The sequence below is a fragment of the Parasteatoda tepidariorum genome, chromosome 8 (assembly GCF_982258835.1).
Source record: "Parasteatoda tepidariorum strain Cologne lab strain chromosome 8, Ptep-v5.0, whole genome shotgun sequence".
Lineage (NCBI taxonomy): Eukaryota > Metazoa > Arthropoda > Arachnida > Araneae > Theridiidae > Parasteatoda > Parasteatoda tepidariorum.
Genome location: NC_141762.1, coordinates 104,133,084 through 104,151,795, shown reverse-complemented (window position 1 = coordinate 104,151,795; position 18,712 = coordinate 104,133,084). Strand labels below are relative to the sequence as shown.

At 28.1% G+C, this 18,712-nt stretch overlaps 1 protein-coding gene across 2 annotated transcripts in view; it reads left to right on the top strand.

Annotated features, from left to right (window-relative positions):
* LOC107451144 (PRL-1 phosphatase) overlaps window positions 1-18,435 on the top strand; it is a 47,610-nt gene extending 29,175 nt beyond the window's left edge. For both annotated transcript variants that reach the window (XM_043055426.3, XM_016067153.4), the window contains 4 exons: window positions 2,154-2,246; window positions 2,319-2,449; window positions 5,068-5,142; window positions 16,997-18,435. In XM_043055426.3, coding sequence (XP_042911360.1) covers window positions 2,154-2,246; window positions 2,319-2,449; window positions 5,068-5,142; window positions 16,997-17,105 — 408 coding nt within the window. In that variant the 3' untranslated portion in view covers window positions 17,106-18,435. The remainder of the gene's footprint in view (window positions 1-2,153; window positions 2,247-2,318; window positions 2,450-5,067; window positions 5,143-16,996) is intronic.
* The last annotated feature ends 277 nt before the right edge of the window (window positions 18,436-18,712 follow it).

The window sequence follows — 18,712 nt, the reverse complement described above, 5'->3', positions numbered from 1 at the left end:
ATTATAATAACTACACATGTGACTAATTTAAAGAAATGGAAACGTCGAAGTTACAATATATAAATATGTATGGCAGTTTGATAAGAATTTCTGCAGAAAACACCACCAAAATTATTTACTTCCCAAAAGAAAAAAATTTCTGTAAGAAATCTGTAATATTCTGCTACAATGTCGAAGTGTCGCCACGATTCTGCCTCTAGGTACTCAACTATAGTTCATTTAGTCAAGGCCAAAGGGAAAAGATTGAACTTTATTGCTTTAACTATTGCTGCTTTTAAACTTGTAGTTAATCCTGTTGCAGAATTGTGGCGATTTCAGAAATTTTCGAAAGATTTTTTTTTTTTTCAAAATTATTCGAAAAAATGCCTTTCTTACGCATCTGAATGGGAAAAAAGAGCTTATAATTTTTCTATTCTCATTTAATAATAATGAAGTAAAAAAATTTGTTTTCTTTTCTGCTGAATTCTGTTTTTTAATGCATTTATTACTATTGAGTCTCATAGTTTTTTAAAGTCATTATTTTTAATACGATATTATTTATTGCAACATCTTATTCTCAAAATGAAAGCCCGTGTTTAGTAACCCCTTTTTGAAAAGTCCTATTCGAGTGATTTTGCAATCAATCTTTTATTTTGTAAGTTATAGATTTCAAAATATATTATGATTTTTTTTTTTAATGTCATGATGATATACAAAATGCTAAAAACATGGTTACGTGGCGCTTTTAAAAAGTGCTTAAACATATTTTTGATTTTCCGTTTTTTTAAAGGGCTTTAAAAGTGCTTTTTTGTTGGGTGTTTTTAAAAAGTGCATAATTTTCTATTTTCAAAAACTATTTTTTTTTTCTTTACCATGTTGATTTTCGCCGCTTATTACATTTGCAAATGCTTGGTTTTCACATTATTCTATCCAACGTTTTCACAATGCATTTCCAACATTTTCACCGTAGCATATGAAAGCGCCAATAATTTTGCATATTTGATGAAATACTTGCGAGTCCGCATGTGCATTTACCGAACTGAGTTCGGTGAGATTGCACTCTCATGCGCAAATCTGCTGCATTTTGCAAGATATTCTCAATTTATGGCTCCATTTTCCACCCTCTGAAATAAAACCGAAAAATCTCTATCTTTTTATGGTGGCTAATATATTCAATAAAATAATTCTTTATCAAAACTAATTATTTTAATCATGATCATGTAAAGTCTTTGAAAACTATTTTGCATTTTGTTAATGTATATACAGTGCTTTAAAAATACTTAATAGGTGCTTGTTTTTTGTTGAAAGATTTTGCAACGCACCTTGAAAAAGGAAATAATTAGTGTTTTCTCCCTACAATATGAGAGAAGAATATTGCCCTTAATAGTAGAATAAAATAAATATTACATGTTCAATTTAAAAAAAATTTTTTGTTTTATCTGAAAAGTTTTTTGAAGTTGGCACTTCTGTTACTTTAAATTAGTAACATATGTATTTGTTATTATTAAAAGTGTCTGGCAGAAAGATATTAGTACTGGAGAGGTATTTGACTGGAAGCCCGAAAAAATTCTTCCACAGTGTAGTTAGTGTAAAATAATTTTCTTATTTTATTTCTCTTATTCAGAGATGATTGTGCTCTGGAAAAAATCCGTATTTAAGGATTTTTTGCTAACCGCGATCCGGAAGTTTTCGGAAACCTAATGTCCTGAAGTTTTAAGAAATCATCCATCACATTTATGCATAAAAATTCTTGTATATTTTATTTAGAAATATTAGAACTAGAATTTATACTGGGCATATCTTTGATTTGTAAATATTTTTTCGAGTATAATAATAACTGTGATTTGACAAAAGTAAACTTATACATTATTATCCATTTAAATTATGCTGCATATAATTTAATTAGAATTCCATGTTTTGAAAATATCATAAATTTGAATTTATAAAGACATTAATTTTTTTTGAAATGCATCATTAATGATTTCACTCAAGAAAGTTTCAGGATTTTTGAGTTGGGCTCACAATCACCCATGCTTATTGCTTACTAAAAAAAAATCCTTAATTTCTCGTGTGAATTGTTTGCACTAAACCTTTTATTGCATTGTATTATCAACTACATTTCCTGTTGGCTGCTTTTCTTTTTATCTTAAATTTTGTTTTTAAACTTTGTCTAGGAGTTGAGGAAACGGAATGTGAAAGATGTTGTTAGAGTCTGTGAACCTACTTACAGCACTGAATTGTTGGAGACTGAAGGAATCAGAGTACTGGTAGGTTAATTTGTGTTTTAACACTATCATAATGTGAATCTCTTTTTCTTACAATTTTTCTCTATTTAACAGGATTGGGCATTTGATGATGGCTTTCCACCTCCTGCAAAGATAGTGGACGATTGGTTTGATCTCCTTCGCACACGTTTTCGAGACTACCCTGACAGCTTCATTGCTGTTCACTGTGTTGCAGGCCTTGGGCGGTAAGTTTTTGCAACACTGTTTCAGTTCCTAAATACAGGGTATCCGCGAAACCTGGAAAGTCATGAATTTCTGTATTGAACAAAATTTGTCATGAAATGTCACGATTTTAATTATTTATTTTTTAAAAAATCATGGATTTAGGTTGCTGAAAAATCTAATTTTTAAAATGTGATCTGAATTTGTAACAAAATCCCCACTCAGTTATATTTTATTAAAATATAAAATGTTTTTATTCTGTTCTTTAAAGATTATGTTCTTCCAAAAAATGGAAAGAAAAAACATTTCTAGGGCAAATTATCTTTAATAAACTTCTGTAATTTCAGAATTTTTGTTGTTTTTTTATTATAATTTTATCCATTTAAAATTCTATCTGAAGCAAGCGAATTTTTGATTTCCGCAAATTTTTTTATTCAGAAATTAGAACAGAAAAATTGGAAGTATTTCTTTCCTTTCGGATGAACAAGAAAAGTATCTTTAGAATGTAATTCTGCTGGAAAAAAAGAAGAAAAATATTATTTACTTTTGCATTTTTTTCAGCTATTTTATTGCTTCAACTCTTTCTTTACTCTATTTTTTAAATTTAAAATGTATAAATATGAAGATGCAGAGTATAACAGTTATGGTTTTTATTATTATTTTTTTTAATTTTATCAATTTAAAATTCTAGTTGAAGCAAACCAGTCATTGGCGAATTTTTTTTCATTCTGAAATGAGAACAGAAAAATGAGGAATATTTCTTTCCTTTCTGATGAACAAGAAAAGTATCTTTAGAATATAATTCTGCAGAAAAAAAGGGAAGAAATTATTTGCTATTGTATTCTTTTCAGCTATTTTATTGTTTCAACTCTTTCTTTACTCTGTTTTTCAAATTTAAAATGTATAAATATGAAGATGCAGTGTATAACAGTTTTGGTTATACCTATCATTTCAATTAATGTTATTATAATGCTTTTTTAAACTTATTGTTGCGTTTTTGTCTGAGAAAGTAGCAACTTCGTTAAGTCATGGAAAATCTTGAATTTGAAAATCTGAAATGTAGCAGTTATCCTGAAAATAATAAAAATCTACACTTTAATTTTGCTTAGTTTTTCAAGGCTATATGTATTTTGGATAAAATTAGAAAAATCTGCTGATTAGCAGCGCATTAGTTTATGAATAATTTTTCTTTTTACTGTTCTAAAGCTGGTTTCAGTTTTATGCTGATCAGCATATTTTAGAAGAGATAATTCTCCTTCTTACCTACTTATTTAAATTTACTTATTGTATTTTTACTCTGAGGCTGGTATCTTATGATCAAACTTTTGATCATCTATAGCTCTGTAGTTGAGAAAATATTTATTTGAATTAGTTCATGGTAGAAATTATCACAATATTATCGCCAGATAGATTTTATGATTATACTTGCTAGGGTGCTAAAAATTTAAATGTAGCTTTGTGCCTGATAACAATAGAAATTTAAAAAAAAAAATCTAAATGCTGTGGAAAATTTGATCTCAATTTTGGAAAATTTGATCTTTTATTGCCTAACAATATTTTGACCATCTGACTTAAACTACTGATAAATAAAATAGAAATTTAGAAGACTATATATTTAAGATATACAGTGGTGCGTACCGTTTTTATAAAGTGTTTAAAGGTGCTTATTTTCGTTTTTTAAAAGCCCTCAAAGATGCTTTTTTTCATTGAGTGTTTTTAAAAAGTGCTTAATTTTCTCTTTTCCAAAATGAGATTTTTTTTTCTTACCACGTATTATGCAAAAGTGTGCTTTTCAAATTGTTCTATTCAACGTTTTCAATCATTTTACATTTTGCGCGAATCATTTTACATGTTTGATGAAATACTTGTGAGTCTGCTTGTGCATCTACTGAGCTGGTTTCGGTGAGATTATTGCTCTCTCATATGCAACTCTGCTGCATTTTTCAAGATATTCTCTATTTCAGGCTTCATTTTCCACCCTCTGATATCAAACCGAAAAATATTTTGATCGTTTTTATAATGGCTAATATAATCAAGAAAAGCATTTTATGTCTGAAGCTAGTTATTTTGTCATGATCATGTAAAATCTTTAAACATAATTTTGCATTTTGTTTCTGTATATAGTGCTTAAAAATGTTTTTTTGAGTGTTTAAAATTTACTTAAAAGGTGCTTGTTTTTTATTGAAATATTTGGCTACGCACCCTGAATCTTTTGATCGTTTTTATAATGGCTAATATAATCAAGAAAAGCATTCTTTGTCTGAAGCTAGTTATTTTGTCATGATCATGTAAAATCTTTGAACATAATTTTGCATTTTGTTTCTGTATATAGCGCTTAAAAAATGTTTTTTGAGTGTTTAAAATTTACTTAAAAGGTGCTTGTTTTTTATTGAAATATTTGGCCACGCACCCTGTATACTAAAAATAAGAAAAAGATAATTATATGTTTGTCACGCCTAAAATGAAAAAGCATATCAGATACACTTTTTTGTTGTTGTTGTTGTGACAAAAATATAATTACTTTCTCTTTTTTTAGTTCTTGAAAAATATAGTTCTTCAAATTTTCAAATAAAAATTTTAATTCAAATAGATATTTTGAGCTTTCTTTTCAAATTCTTATGCTTTGTTTTATCCCTTTCAGAGCTCCTGTTTTGGTTGCACTGGCTTTAATTGAGTTGGGAATGAAGTATGAAGATGCAGTAGAATTGATAAGACAGTAAGTTAGTTAAATTTGTACTCTATAAATAATTTGTTTCAGTTCTGTTTGTTTACAGTTTGTCATTATCGTTCTGTTAAATGTCAGTTCTGTTATTATCCGTGCACCGTTTTACCTATCTCTTGTATTTTATATAACTACGCCTTTTATAGGATTTTATTGACTATTAAATATATTCTAACTGTTAACGATTTTCCATGTCCAAAAATAGAATTATAGCGTGCATTTTACATTTTAATCTGCATTAACATACTGTTTGGCACAGCATATCCTCTTTTGAATCTTGTGCCACAGGGTTCCCATGGTACTTGAAAAACCTTGAAAGTCTTTGAATTTTGTTGGGGAAAAAATCTTGCAAAAAAGCGGTAAAAAAATAATAAATAAATTCAAAGGAAAATTATAGAAATTCTGATAGGTACAATTTTTAATGCTTGAAGTGAAAAGATGCAAAACTTTTCTCTCCTAGATTTTTCACACCCGATTATTGTTCATCTCTCTTGATGTTTTGTAGTCATAGTTTTCGATTGATATATATAGTGTTTAATCGATTTCAAAATATGCTCAATGTGTTAACTTCGTTATTACAACAGGTTAATATTGTTATCCTATTTGTTCTTTTAATTTACGTATGAAGTGTAATTAATTAATCATTTATAACTAGGGCCCTATAAATTATGCGAAGATGCGGAGGATGCGGAAACCCGCATAATTTACAATTTTCCGCGTAATTGCAGCATATCTGTATAATTTTTACTTTTCAGCAAAATGTATTCGTTTACCAGATAAATTTCTCCTTAAGGGTTTTTTTTCAATTGAAATATATCTTCTTTTTCAATTCCAAGAATCTTTTTGGTCAGGTGGTCAGTTCTTTCCAAGAATCCCCCCCCCCGGCACATAGCTTCTTATCAGTCGCCATTATCTTCAATAGGAAGCTGGTTGAACAGCTTTCGCGGTGTATAGACAATAGAGGTCACCTCTATGGTATAGACCACAGAGCTAAAAAGTTGGGGAAGAATGACCCTCCCCCAAACTCCAGTCCCACCTCTTTTCTTTGTAGTTCCTGGAACTCCACAAGATATTGCTTGAGGGCCATGCATTCCGCTTTATTCATTCTTCGAGTATGCATGCGAATCTTTTCATTTATTGATTTGAAATTAGTTTAACTCATTTCCACACAAATAGTCACTGTAAACATGTCTCTATCTAAAATTAAAAAAAATGCCATCCATATTTCTGCACAGGATAGATGTAAGCAATATCAGAGTATTTTTCACGCTTCGGATGGAATAATGTTCTGTACCTCGTGTAATATTGCCGTGGATCACACAAGAAAGTGTGTTATCGATAAGCATTTGGATAGTAATCGTCACATAACAAATAAAAGAAAAAATGAACAAGAGGACAGCGAAGTGCAGAAAAAAAAACAAGCAACCGTGTCATCAATGTTCAAGAGAAAAACCGAATGTGCTGAAATGCGCAATCTTTTAAACTTTGAAATTGTTGACGCATTTACGAGTGCTAATATTCCGATTGAAAAACTGGATCACCCCAAAATGAGAGATTTTCTGACGAAAAATATTTCGGGTGCAGGTGCTTTACCTTGTGCTAATTCTCTTCGCCAAAATTATTTACCAAAAGTATTTGAAGTAAAGAAGAATGAATTGAAAGAAATTCTTCGTACTACTGATTCACTCTGCATCGGCTTCGATGAAGGCAGTGATGATAAAGACAATTATGTTTTACATATTTTAGCTGTCCCGCAATTTACAGATACTGCAATGATGCATCCTTATCTTCTTGATAGCATTCATCTTGAAGCTGTACAATCGACTACAGTTTCTCAAGCCGTAGTGCAGTGCTTGACAAATATGGAGATTGATTTCAACAAAGTTTCAGCAATCTTAACAGATAACGCAACTTACATGACTCGGGCATACAAGGAAGTGTTGCGTACTCTACTGCCCAATTCAGTGCACATGACCTGCAATGCTCACATTCTTAATTTAGCTTCTGATCAGTGGCGTGAACATTTTTCAGAGGTTGACAAATTCACAGGAAACTTTAAGAAATTGTTCAAGCATTGTCCTGCAAGAAAGCGCCGCTATTTAAAGTTTTTAACGGATAACAATAAGAAAGCTAAACTTTGTCCAGTACCAATAAAGACACGGTGGAATTCTTGGTTTAAATCAGTGCAATATCATGCTGAATATTGTAATGTTTACATAGAATTTTTTAGCAGTGAAATAAACCTTACTCCTGACACTGCTTGTCTCAATCAGTGCAAAGTTTTGGTGGAAAGCAAGTACGTTTGCAAAGATTTTCAATTCATTGCAGAACACGCTCAGTTATTAATGGATACTCTTCTCTTTTTCGAAACATGTGGTGTATCTATTCATAAAGCTTACAATAAGATTTTTGATCTGCGGTCTAAACTTCGATGTAATTCTCAGGCATCATACTCACGAAAAGATTCGCGCAACGTATTTCTTCAAGAAGTGTTTCACAAAACAATTGCAAAGTTGAATACTTACTACTCTCCAGAACTAGACGTATTCAAAAAACGCGGGCCCAAGTTTAGTCAACCTGCATTAAACTTCATGAAAACTGCTCGAGTTTTCGATCCAGAACAAATAGTCAACCTCAATATTGAAGACGACGATGTATTCAAGAATATTCCAGGAATGAGTGGTCAAGATATAAAACTCGAGTATGCTGCTTACAAAGAATATGTAAAAGAATGTTCAAACCAGGACATAATTAGATTCTGGAATTCAGAGGTAGTCTCAGAGAGATTTCCAGAACTTACAAAAAAGGCAAGACAAGTGCTCTCAGTGCTTCCTAATTCAGTAGATTGTGAAAGAGCAGTATCCTGCTACGGCCAAATTTTTACAAAACAAAGACAGAGTTTGAAAGAAAACGCAGCTTCTGGACTAACTTCTCTCCATTTTAATAAACTTTAATAATTGTTCTGATGTAGAAAATGGATGTACAATGCATAAGAAGGTAATTTAGTTGAAATATTTTCTGTATTCATTGAAATTTTTTTATTTATTAAAACAGGAAAGAAAGTTGAACTTTTTTAAGAGATTTTTTTTTCAGTTTCAATTGTTTTCTGGGTCATTCGCAACCGATATGCATAATTTTTAAAAGACACCGCATCCTTGCCGCATAATTTTTAAAAATCGCCGCATCCTAGCCGCATAATTTTTAAAAAATTTCCGCATAATTTATAGGGCCCTATTTATAACCAAATTTTTACATTTAGTTTTTACTGCTAATTAATAAAATTTAGTTTCACAGGTTTCATTGAGTATGAATAAAAATTGTGATTCACATTAAACTGATTCTTGATTTACGGATCGGAATTCATATAAAATGTTCTATGAAAGTGATTTATGAATCATATATTGAATATTACTTTAAAGTGATTTGCAAATTATTCATCAGGATTCACACATCATGATTCCAACTAAAGTTATTTCTGAATCATATAACATGATACGTAATTAAGTAATTTCAGAATCATGCCTAACAATTTTCATTCTAGTAGTTTACAAATCACACATTGCGATTCACAAAAAAGAGATTTGAGAATTATCACTTGCAATTCTCATCAAAATGATTTAAGAATCACTCATAGCTTTTCTATATTAAGCACCTTTCGATTCACAAATCGCAATTTGTACCATAATGATCACAATTCACCTGAAAACTATTAGCTAATCAAGCAACAGAATTTATAGTGTATCATTTGCTATTCATGTTGTTCCGATTTAAGAAACATAAACCGCAATTCAATTTCAATTTACAAATCATATCTAGATTCGTATAAATGTGATTTAAAAATTACGGTTAGTGAGAATTACGCATATTCACCAAATTTTAAAAATCACGCTTCGTTGTTTTATGGATATATATTTTTTAAAGAAAATAAAGCTGGGTAAGTTTTAGTTAATTTTTTGTAAAATATTGTTCTACAAAAGATTTTATTATGTTCAAAATACACTACTCATTTTCTGAAGTAACAAAATAGATAATTTGTTATTAAAATTGAAACAGATATGTTAAATAGATATATTTTGATATTTTAACTAATTATTTACATTTCCTGTAACCTAAAATTTGATCTAACATATTAAATAAAAGTGTTTATATTTTAATAACCGTGCGACTACACAAATTTTATCAATTATTTACTCTGCTTGTGCAATGTAATATGCATTATTCATTAATTCAATTTCATTAATTTAAATTCACTTTATTAAATTTTTCAAGAAAAGTTTCACTGATGCTAGTTTTTAAATATCGGCTAATATCCTATGTCAATTGGAGTTTTTTTTTTTTTTTTTTTTTTTTTTGTCAATTGGAGTTTTTCAAAGTGATTTGAAAACAGCAATGTAACTATCAACCATTTATATTATTAGATGATAAATTTAATAAATAATATTTTTTTTGTTGTCAAATAAGCATTATACTTTAAAAGTATACAATTTCTGCTTCTACGAATTGTAAAATCTAGTTGACATGTTGAAGCATATAATTGTAATACCGAATAGGTCCTTGAGAAATCTGGTACTCAGCATTTACCCTGATACACAGCATTTCAACTTACAAATCACACATCGTTATATAGAATTTATGCAATCTTCGAGACTTACTTCATCATTCATATAATTTTGATTTACATATAGCATATCTAGATTCGTATAAAAGTGATTTTTAAAAATTGCACATAGTGAAAATTACACATGTTCACAAAATTTTATAAGTCATGCTTCACATTTTATGGATCTATTTTAATGAAAATAAAGCTCAGTAAATCTTAGTTCTCTGTAAATTGTTGTTCTACAATGCATTTTATTGTGTTCAAAATACATTACTGATGTTCTAAAGTAAAAAAAAATAGATAATGTGTTATTAAAATTGAAAGAGATATGCTAAATGGATATATTTTGATATTTCTCTAATTATATACATTTCATGCCACCTAAAGTTTGATTTAACATACTGAAAAAAGTATTTATATTTTAATAACCGCGCTATTACATAAACTTCATCAATTATATACAATGCTTGTTTAATGTAATATTATTTTTTATTAATTCTAATTTATTTCATGAAAAGTTTCACTGATACTAGAAATGATTTTGAAGCAGCAATATAACTATCAACCATTTGCATTAGTAGTGGATAAATTTAATTTTATTTATTTATTTATTTTTTTTGTCAAATAAGCATTGTGCTTTAAAAATATACAATTTCTGCTTCCCCGTAATTGTAAAATCTGGTTGGCATGTACTTTAGTATATTAACTGTAATGCTGTAAGGTCCTTGAAAAATTTGACTTTAGGTTTGAAAGTCATTGAGAAATCCTTGAATTTTTTTTTCTTCAAAATTGAGTGGGATTCTTGTGCCATCTACATTCAACTCAACTTTCTGTTGCATGTTTTGCTGTTAGTTTTTTATGGTGGTGTTTGATGGAGCTTGCTGCTAGATGTATATATAATATGCACGAACACATAAAGGCTGTTTGCAGAAAATTTGCCACCATCGTGTAACATTTTTAATATTAGTCATTAAAGAAAAAAAAAACTGTAAAAGCTTCCCTGATCCTTTGCGCAGGTCAATTTGGCGGAGATTGATATGAGAATTTTTTTTTTCTCTGTTTCACACAGCCACACTTTTGCAGCCATTACATAGCTGCCAACTGTTCAGAATTTTTCGGATTTGTTCTTAATTTTTAAATCAAATCTGATATTTTTATAAAAAATCTGAATTTTCGTGAAATTGCAGTAATTTTGCTTTTAAACCAATCCCTTGTTCTGATCGACTCGAGCGCGCTTCCAGTGATTATTTCGCAGAAGTAATTTTTAGTAGCTTTTTATTGGAAAATACTATTCCAATAGCTGTTGCTGATCATTTCACTAAATTGAATCTTAAACAACTATTATTACTTTTTGAAAAATGTATTGTAGTATTTAAACACTTGCATCAGAAATATTTGTTTATGATTAAGATTATTATTTACCTGTGTTTTATAATTTGGAGATGAATAATTATATATTAATAGGTATGGTTGTTTTTAAACTATTATACTGGTATTCCTAATTATAAAATAATATTAATATTATAAATTTCCCACAAAAGATGGAGTTAATAGTTTTGTTTTACTAATTTACATAAGTTTCACAAATTTTTTGTTTTACTAATTTAATGATATTTCTATTAATGTTATTATTTAATAGTTAAATTTTTGTTTTACTCTCGTGATTGGTGCGTATAATTTTGTCATGTGTAGTGTTCCTAATTTTTGATTCCCAAGGTTGGCAGCTATGCCATGACATCATTGATTTTCTGGCATCCTGGTATAAGGAATGAATTTTTCCAATTTTTTTCTCAATTTAATGAAAAAGATATAATCTTTTTTCTTCTTATGCAAGCGCGGTTTAAAATAACCTTTGCATGATTTAAAATCACACATAGCAATTCACATTCACATGATTTAACATCACACATTGTAATTCAAATTTGCTTAATTTTATATTAAATATTGCGATTTATATTCATGCCGTTTTAAAGCCTTGTATTGTGTTTCTTGTTAGCTTAAAGATTATGCTTTGGAATTTGTATTCACATGATTTTGAAATCAGACATTGAGCTATGCATTCATGTGATTTTTAAATTAAATATCGAGATTTGAAAAATTTTACACTGGCATACATATTTACGCAATTTAAAAAGTAAATAAATAAAATCTTACATCTATATTTTTTATTAAAATGTTGATTAAATTCTAGGGATATATTCTTCCTATGTGCACTTTTTTCTTGCTCAAATTTCAGGTATTTTTTCAATTATTTAAAAAGTTCAAATATTGGTGCTGGATATTGATAAGAAACAGCCTCATAATGTTCTGATCAGAAAGAGGTTACTTAGTTTTCAGTTCTGAATTTTATCGCAATTGGAAAACAATTTTCTGCTGTATCTTATTTATCTAATTAATTTCTGTTAATAATAATTCTTCCAAACCAATAAAAAAAAAATTCTTGTGCCTGTTCAAGATTTAATATATTGAATAAAAATCTAAAACTTGTGAAGAAGAAAGTTTGAATGAAATATATTATTGAGATGACTTACTTATGGTTCATGAGATAGTCTTGTTTTCTCTTAAAAAGTACATGTTGAACCATAATATCTCTTGAAAAGTAAACCATGTGTGTTGAACCATAATATCATTCAAATTCACCACTACCTAAATATGGTGAAAAGTTAACCATATATATTTTTGGGCCTATTGAACTTTATTATACAATAACATAGTTTAAATGTAAAAGTAAAGTTGGTTCAATTCAACACATTGTGGTTGCAACAAAGTTGCCCCCCCCCCATATGGTATCCTATACTTTTTTATTCATTTTCTTTAGTTTGAAAGTTAACACTGGCTTGTTTGGCTTTGGTCTCTCAATATTTTATGGAGAAATTTTTTTTTCATAGTACTATCTTGAGAAATAGATGTTTTTTTTTTTTTTTTTTTTTTTTTTTAATTTATGAGAAAATGTTTATAATACTGCCATATCAAATGTTTGATATTTGATGCATTTGATTTGAGAAACTCTCTGAAAAAGAAAAAAAAAATCGCTAAATTCTTAGAATACACAATGATTTCCCTAGTAGTATTAGCAATTAATAATTTTGTTACTTCCATTTTCTATTAAAGAATTATTTTTTTTAATTTAAATTCATCTATACAATTAAATGAAATTTAATAAACACATTTTTATTTACCATGGAAGTTTAGGTAGGAAATAGTTCTGGTTTTCTAAAAAAAAAAAAATTCATTTTGAATTTATCAGAAGTTCTTCATGCATATAAAAAGATGTAAATAAATTTATAAACTGTGTTCACAATTGTGCTTCTTTAAATAACAAGAATCTATGTTTAGAATTTTACTCTGAAAATCTCAAGAAACTCATTTTTATCTGAAAAGTGCTTCTATTGATGCAACAAATAGTACTTTGGTCAAATATTTATTTTAATTTTAACCGAAGTATGTAAATAATTAATTTATTTTATTTATTATTAATCATGCTCAGTATTTTAAATATAGTTAAAACAAATTGATTCAGAAATGGAAAGGTTTAGGACAGAATGGATTAATCCACGGTTTGAACCGTTCTGTCCAAAACCCTTTTAATTAAATTATGTCACAATTTAAAAAAAATATTGTGAGAAAGAAAAAGTTAATTTTTGCTCAAAAAAAAAAAAGCAGAATGAGGAAAAGTTTTTGTTTTATTAAAAATATCTATTATTAATATTATAATAAAAGTTTCTAATTAATATAAGTTTATTATAAAATATGAAAGAATGGAAAGTAACAACATTCATAATTAAATATAAAAACTTAACATATGTTTATTTAATAATAATAACAATGCAGACAACTAAATAAAATGAAAACTACCTTGTACTATATCCAGAGTAGGCAAGGTTTAGGACTGAATGGATTAATCCGTGGCTTAAACCGTCCTGTCCAAAAAAATATCATGAAAAATAAAAGGTTAATTTTTGAACAAGAAGCAGGCAAGTTTTTGTTTTTATTAAAAAAGTTTATTATTTTTAATATTGCATTTATTTATCCGTATGCAAAAACATTATTTATCAGTGTTAAAAGCATATTTATTCATATTTAAGGGATAAGATATTCACTTTTGTTGTTCAATGAATTGTGGAGCTTTAAAAGTTATAAATCTTTTTCTATTCTATTATATTATTTTCCTTTCGTAAGTTAAAGCAAATTGTATAAAAAGTATTAAATAATTATTAATATATGTAATTATTATGTGTACAATGGTTACACATATAGAATTTTTGCCAATGTTCAAGGTTTTGGACAGTAAAATCCTCATGTCCAAAACCAGTTTAGGACGTCCAAAACTCCAGCCCTGAATTGATTGGTTGTAAAAGCTTTATTAAAACTAAACAAAATTATCAAGCTTTTAAGTAGTGAAACATTTTATGAAGAAAAAAAAAACTTTGGACAATTTCTTATAATATAATCTCACCTCCTTAGTTGAGTTTTTCTTTTTGGACTATTATACAGTTTTTATTAATAATCTACCTCAGTTTTTTAAGAAATTATAGTTTAAACAGCTTTATCATTTCATTTTTATGCTGAAACTTATTTTGTTTAAAAGATTTACTAAAGAAAACAAGTTATTTTAATTATAACATTAGAGTCTGCATAAAAATAAGCATCATTATTTATATTTTTACATTGCGATTCAGTTAATTTCAAATAGTTGTAATTTTTATTGTTTTGTTTCTAGTTTTTATGTTTCAAAACATTTCCTAAAAAATATTCCCTTATCTCTGTTAGTTTTAAAGAATTTCATCTTTAATTGAATACATAATCTCTTTGAATTTTTTTCAAGTTTTGAATTCCTCTATTATGTATATGTAATATTTTTCTTGCGTTGCACATTAAATTTAATTAAACGATTATTTGACTTCTGTCTGTTTATTATTTCTATTTATTCATTCGAATATGATCAGCAAGCATATATATGACTGATTAAACTTCATTTTTGGTACAAAAGTGAAATTTGGTTTCAAATCCTAAAATTACTTTCTTGCCAATTCAATATACAAAGATAATTGTGATTTCCGGATTGCGGTTCTCTAACCGCAATCCGGAAATCAAAGTTCCAGAAAGTTCAAGAGATCATCGATCACATTTACATATAAAAATTCTTGTATATTTTATTTACACATATTAGAATTTATGCTCGGCATCTTTTTCATTTGTAAATATATTTTCTGGTGGAATAACAGGGTTGGCAGGTTTTTGACATGTGACAGTTTTTGACAGTTTAAACCATGGTTTAAACCGTCACGTCAAAAACCTCACTGTCAAAAATGTCGAAAATGTCAAAAACCTATATTCATATGTGAAATTTAATTAATACATAAAATTTATATATTTTTTAAAGGATAGTGTTTCTAAATATGTTCTAGAAAAAATAAATTTAAAATTTTGAAGAAACACTTATATTTTGAATAGTAACCAAAATCTTGTACTTTTGAAAACTCACATCTTTTGTAATATTATGTATTCATTTTCATGTGTTATTAAAACTCACATCTTTTGTAATATTCTGCATTCATTTTCATGTGTTATTGAAAATCTGCAGTGATATTATTAAGAAATTTATTTATAACCAAATTTAGTGTATAGTATAGATTATACTAAAAATTATACATTTTTAAAGATAAACATTAGCAGTTTTGTACATTAGACATCTTCTTTTAAAGAAAATTCTTTTTAATATTCTTTTAAATCTTCTTAATAATCTTTTTAACATAAGACAATACAAATTTAAGTGCTTTCTGTTAAATACACAGAGTAGTTAGTGTCGATTTACAGTATATTCAGCCTATTCATTTACTATGCTGAAAATTTAGTTTATCCAAATACTTGTGAATTTCATTTTGCTGAATACGATGTAGTTTTGTTGAATATCTAAATATTCAGCTGTTGAATAATTACTTCTTGCTTTCAAGATATGCATTATTTGTATTCTTAATACAAGTGGAGAAAAAAAAATTAAGAGATAAAAATTGTTTTAAAATGATAAGTGTAATAATTATAAATAAATATAATAAACAATATGAATTATATTTATCATTATTCATAAATTTAACTACTTTTAAATTCAAATTAACATACTGGATAATAAAGATATTCGGTATAACATTAAAATTTTTTTTTATACACTTGTATCTTATATCAAGTTTGTATTTATACAACATAACTTGTAAGTTCCTTATAAATATTAGTTATATGTTCCTTATATGTCAAAAATGCATAGTAATAAACTTTTAATTTTCTTAAGTATCAAAAAGAAAAAAAAAATTTTTTTTAATATAAATATTTAAACAATTTTTGTGCAAAATTTTTCTGTACATGCATTTGAATATAAATTTCTGAGATTTTAAATCTGTTATTTTACCTTAATTTTAATAAAAAAATATTTTAAAACCTGCTGATTACCTATAGTATAATTAAATTTCAATATAATGCATGGCAACTGTTGGTAGTTTTGAAGTTAATATATTTTCTTGGGTCATGTCAAAAACCACTTTTTGACGTCAAAAACCCAACCCTGTGGAATAATAAATGCGACTAGAAATGAAAGTAAACTTATACATAAATATTCATTTAAATTATGCTGCATGGGTCGATCCCCGCCGGCAGAAGACTCCCTGTGCAGTAAGTGGTGACGGATGCACATTAAATCTGTCGAGTCGCACATTAAATCTGTCATCTCACCGAGTCCTCCATGTTCCCGTAACAGCTCAATACCTCTGGGGAAACTCATCCAGGAGTTTCCTTGTCTCCTGGATTGCTTCAAAATGACTAAGCTACTGAGTCGAACATAAGAAGCCGTAAACCCGAAATTGGGTCTGCTTTTCAACGTTGGTTATAAAATTAAATGTGTCTGACTTTTACCAAAGCGATTCTCAACATTTACCGGTGGAAGTCAACGTCACCTATATCAGTCATTCACAGTAAGATACGCACGTTGGATCAAATCTCCCGTTCATTGACAGGTATAAAATTTTAAAAAATTATATAAGGAATTAAATTATGCTACATATGATTTATTTAGAACTAAGTGTTTTGAAAATATCACTGATTTAAATTTATACAGAGGTTTTTATTTTTTTGAAATGGGTCGTTAATGATTTTACTCATGAAATTTTCAGAATTTTTGAGTTGATCACCCCTGAATAAATGAATGGTAATAATTTTGTTTCATTGTTTGGATATTGATTGTGTTGTTATCTTTTGTAGGAAGAGAAGGGGTGCAATTAATGCCAAACAGTTGCAATACTTGGAGAAGTATCGTCCAAAATCTCGATTGAAGATAAGGAACGGCCACAAACAGTGTGTTATCCAATGAATTTATTTTCTACCTTAAGTGTAAATAATCAAGGCTCCCCGATCGATCATCGTACTCAGAAATAAATGTAATGTTGATGTATTTTATTACTTATGTATATCTATTGTAGTTCATTTTCTTCTGCCTAGATCTGCTGTTCTCTTATTTCTCATCTTTTTCTGCAATATGTTTTTTTTTTCTTTTTTCCATCAGAACTTTTATGGGTGGCTCAAATTTCTATTTAGGGGAATTAATTTCTTGTCCTGTACGTTTATGTATTTACTACCGATTTATGTTCTTGAACCGTTGTTAAAATCTTTTCATTCATTATGGATTACAAACATGGGTGCAACTCTTCACTTCTCCGAGGACTGTCTTGAGATTAAGTAATTCAATTAATCTCTTTCCTGTTTGTTTTTATTATTAATTTTTTATTTCTGTTTGCTATAAAGAAATATAAATAAATTAATTTTTTTTGTTGGATAAAATAACATGTAGCGTAGATTTCTTAAAATGTGCTTAAAGTATTTATTTTTGATTTACACAACTATGTTTTTCACATTGTTCTATTCAACGTTTTCACAATTCATTCAACCACAAATCATTTTGGCGTACTGTCGGTCCGTAGCGTATGAATGCGCCATTCATTTAAAGTGTTTGATGAAAATACTTCATAGTCCGTATGTGCGTCTACCGAGTTGGGTTCGGTGAGATTATTGCACTCTCTTGTGCAACTGCCGCATTTTGCTTGATGTTCTCAATTTCAGGCTTCATTTTCCAGTCTCTGATGTCGAAACCGAAAAATCTCTCGGTCATCTTACGATAGCTAATATAATCGAGAAAAGAGTTCTTGTCAGGAACTGGTTTTTTTTTTATCATGATCATGTAAAGTAAATAATAGGTACCTCTCAAAAAAAGGGGGGGGGGAAACCTAGGCAGACCCCTGTCAATCTAATTCAGCTAGTTTTTCAGTCATATTCAAAATGTGTCATTATTTGTTATACTAATTTTCATATGAAGTTCCAACTTTTAAAGATGATAAATTGCAATTCATAAAAACTAATTTGTATGAATATGTTAGATATCTAATTGAGTTTTGAGCCACCCTTAATATGTTAAAGATCCAGATCTTAATGAATTTTTTTAATTCTTCTTGGACTTTTTTAAAATGTATGTTCTTGCATGTTGTGGTCTTTAAAAAAAAAAAAAAATAGGTAAAAACTGCAAATAGGTACGTGTTCGTTTTAGAAGCTTCATATGTGCTTTAGCTTTTCTGAATATTTTAAATGTATGTGAACTAGTGAGTAACTCTACAAAGCTTCAAATCGGGCTTTTATTTTAGTCTTAATAATTTTTTCCTTTTTGTGTTTATAACCTCTGTGTATCTTTTTTTTTTTTAATGAAGAGTGACTATAAGTTAAAAAATATTTAAAAAAAAAGGGCATTTAATAAGACTTTGAAAACTCTGTTGAAATACAATGTTTATTGAATGTAGTGCGCAATAAATTTGTAAAACACTTTTTTTTCTTTTTTATATAAAGCAGTCATCCGTTTTTACGAATTTGTAACTACATTTTGTAAAAGCATTAAAAAAAAATTTTGATAATTGTCCGACATAGAATTTCTAT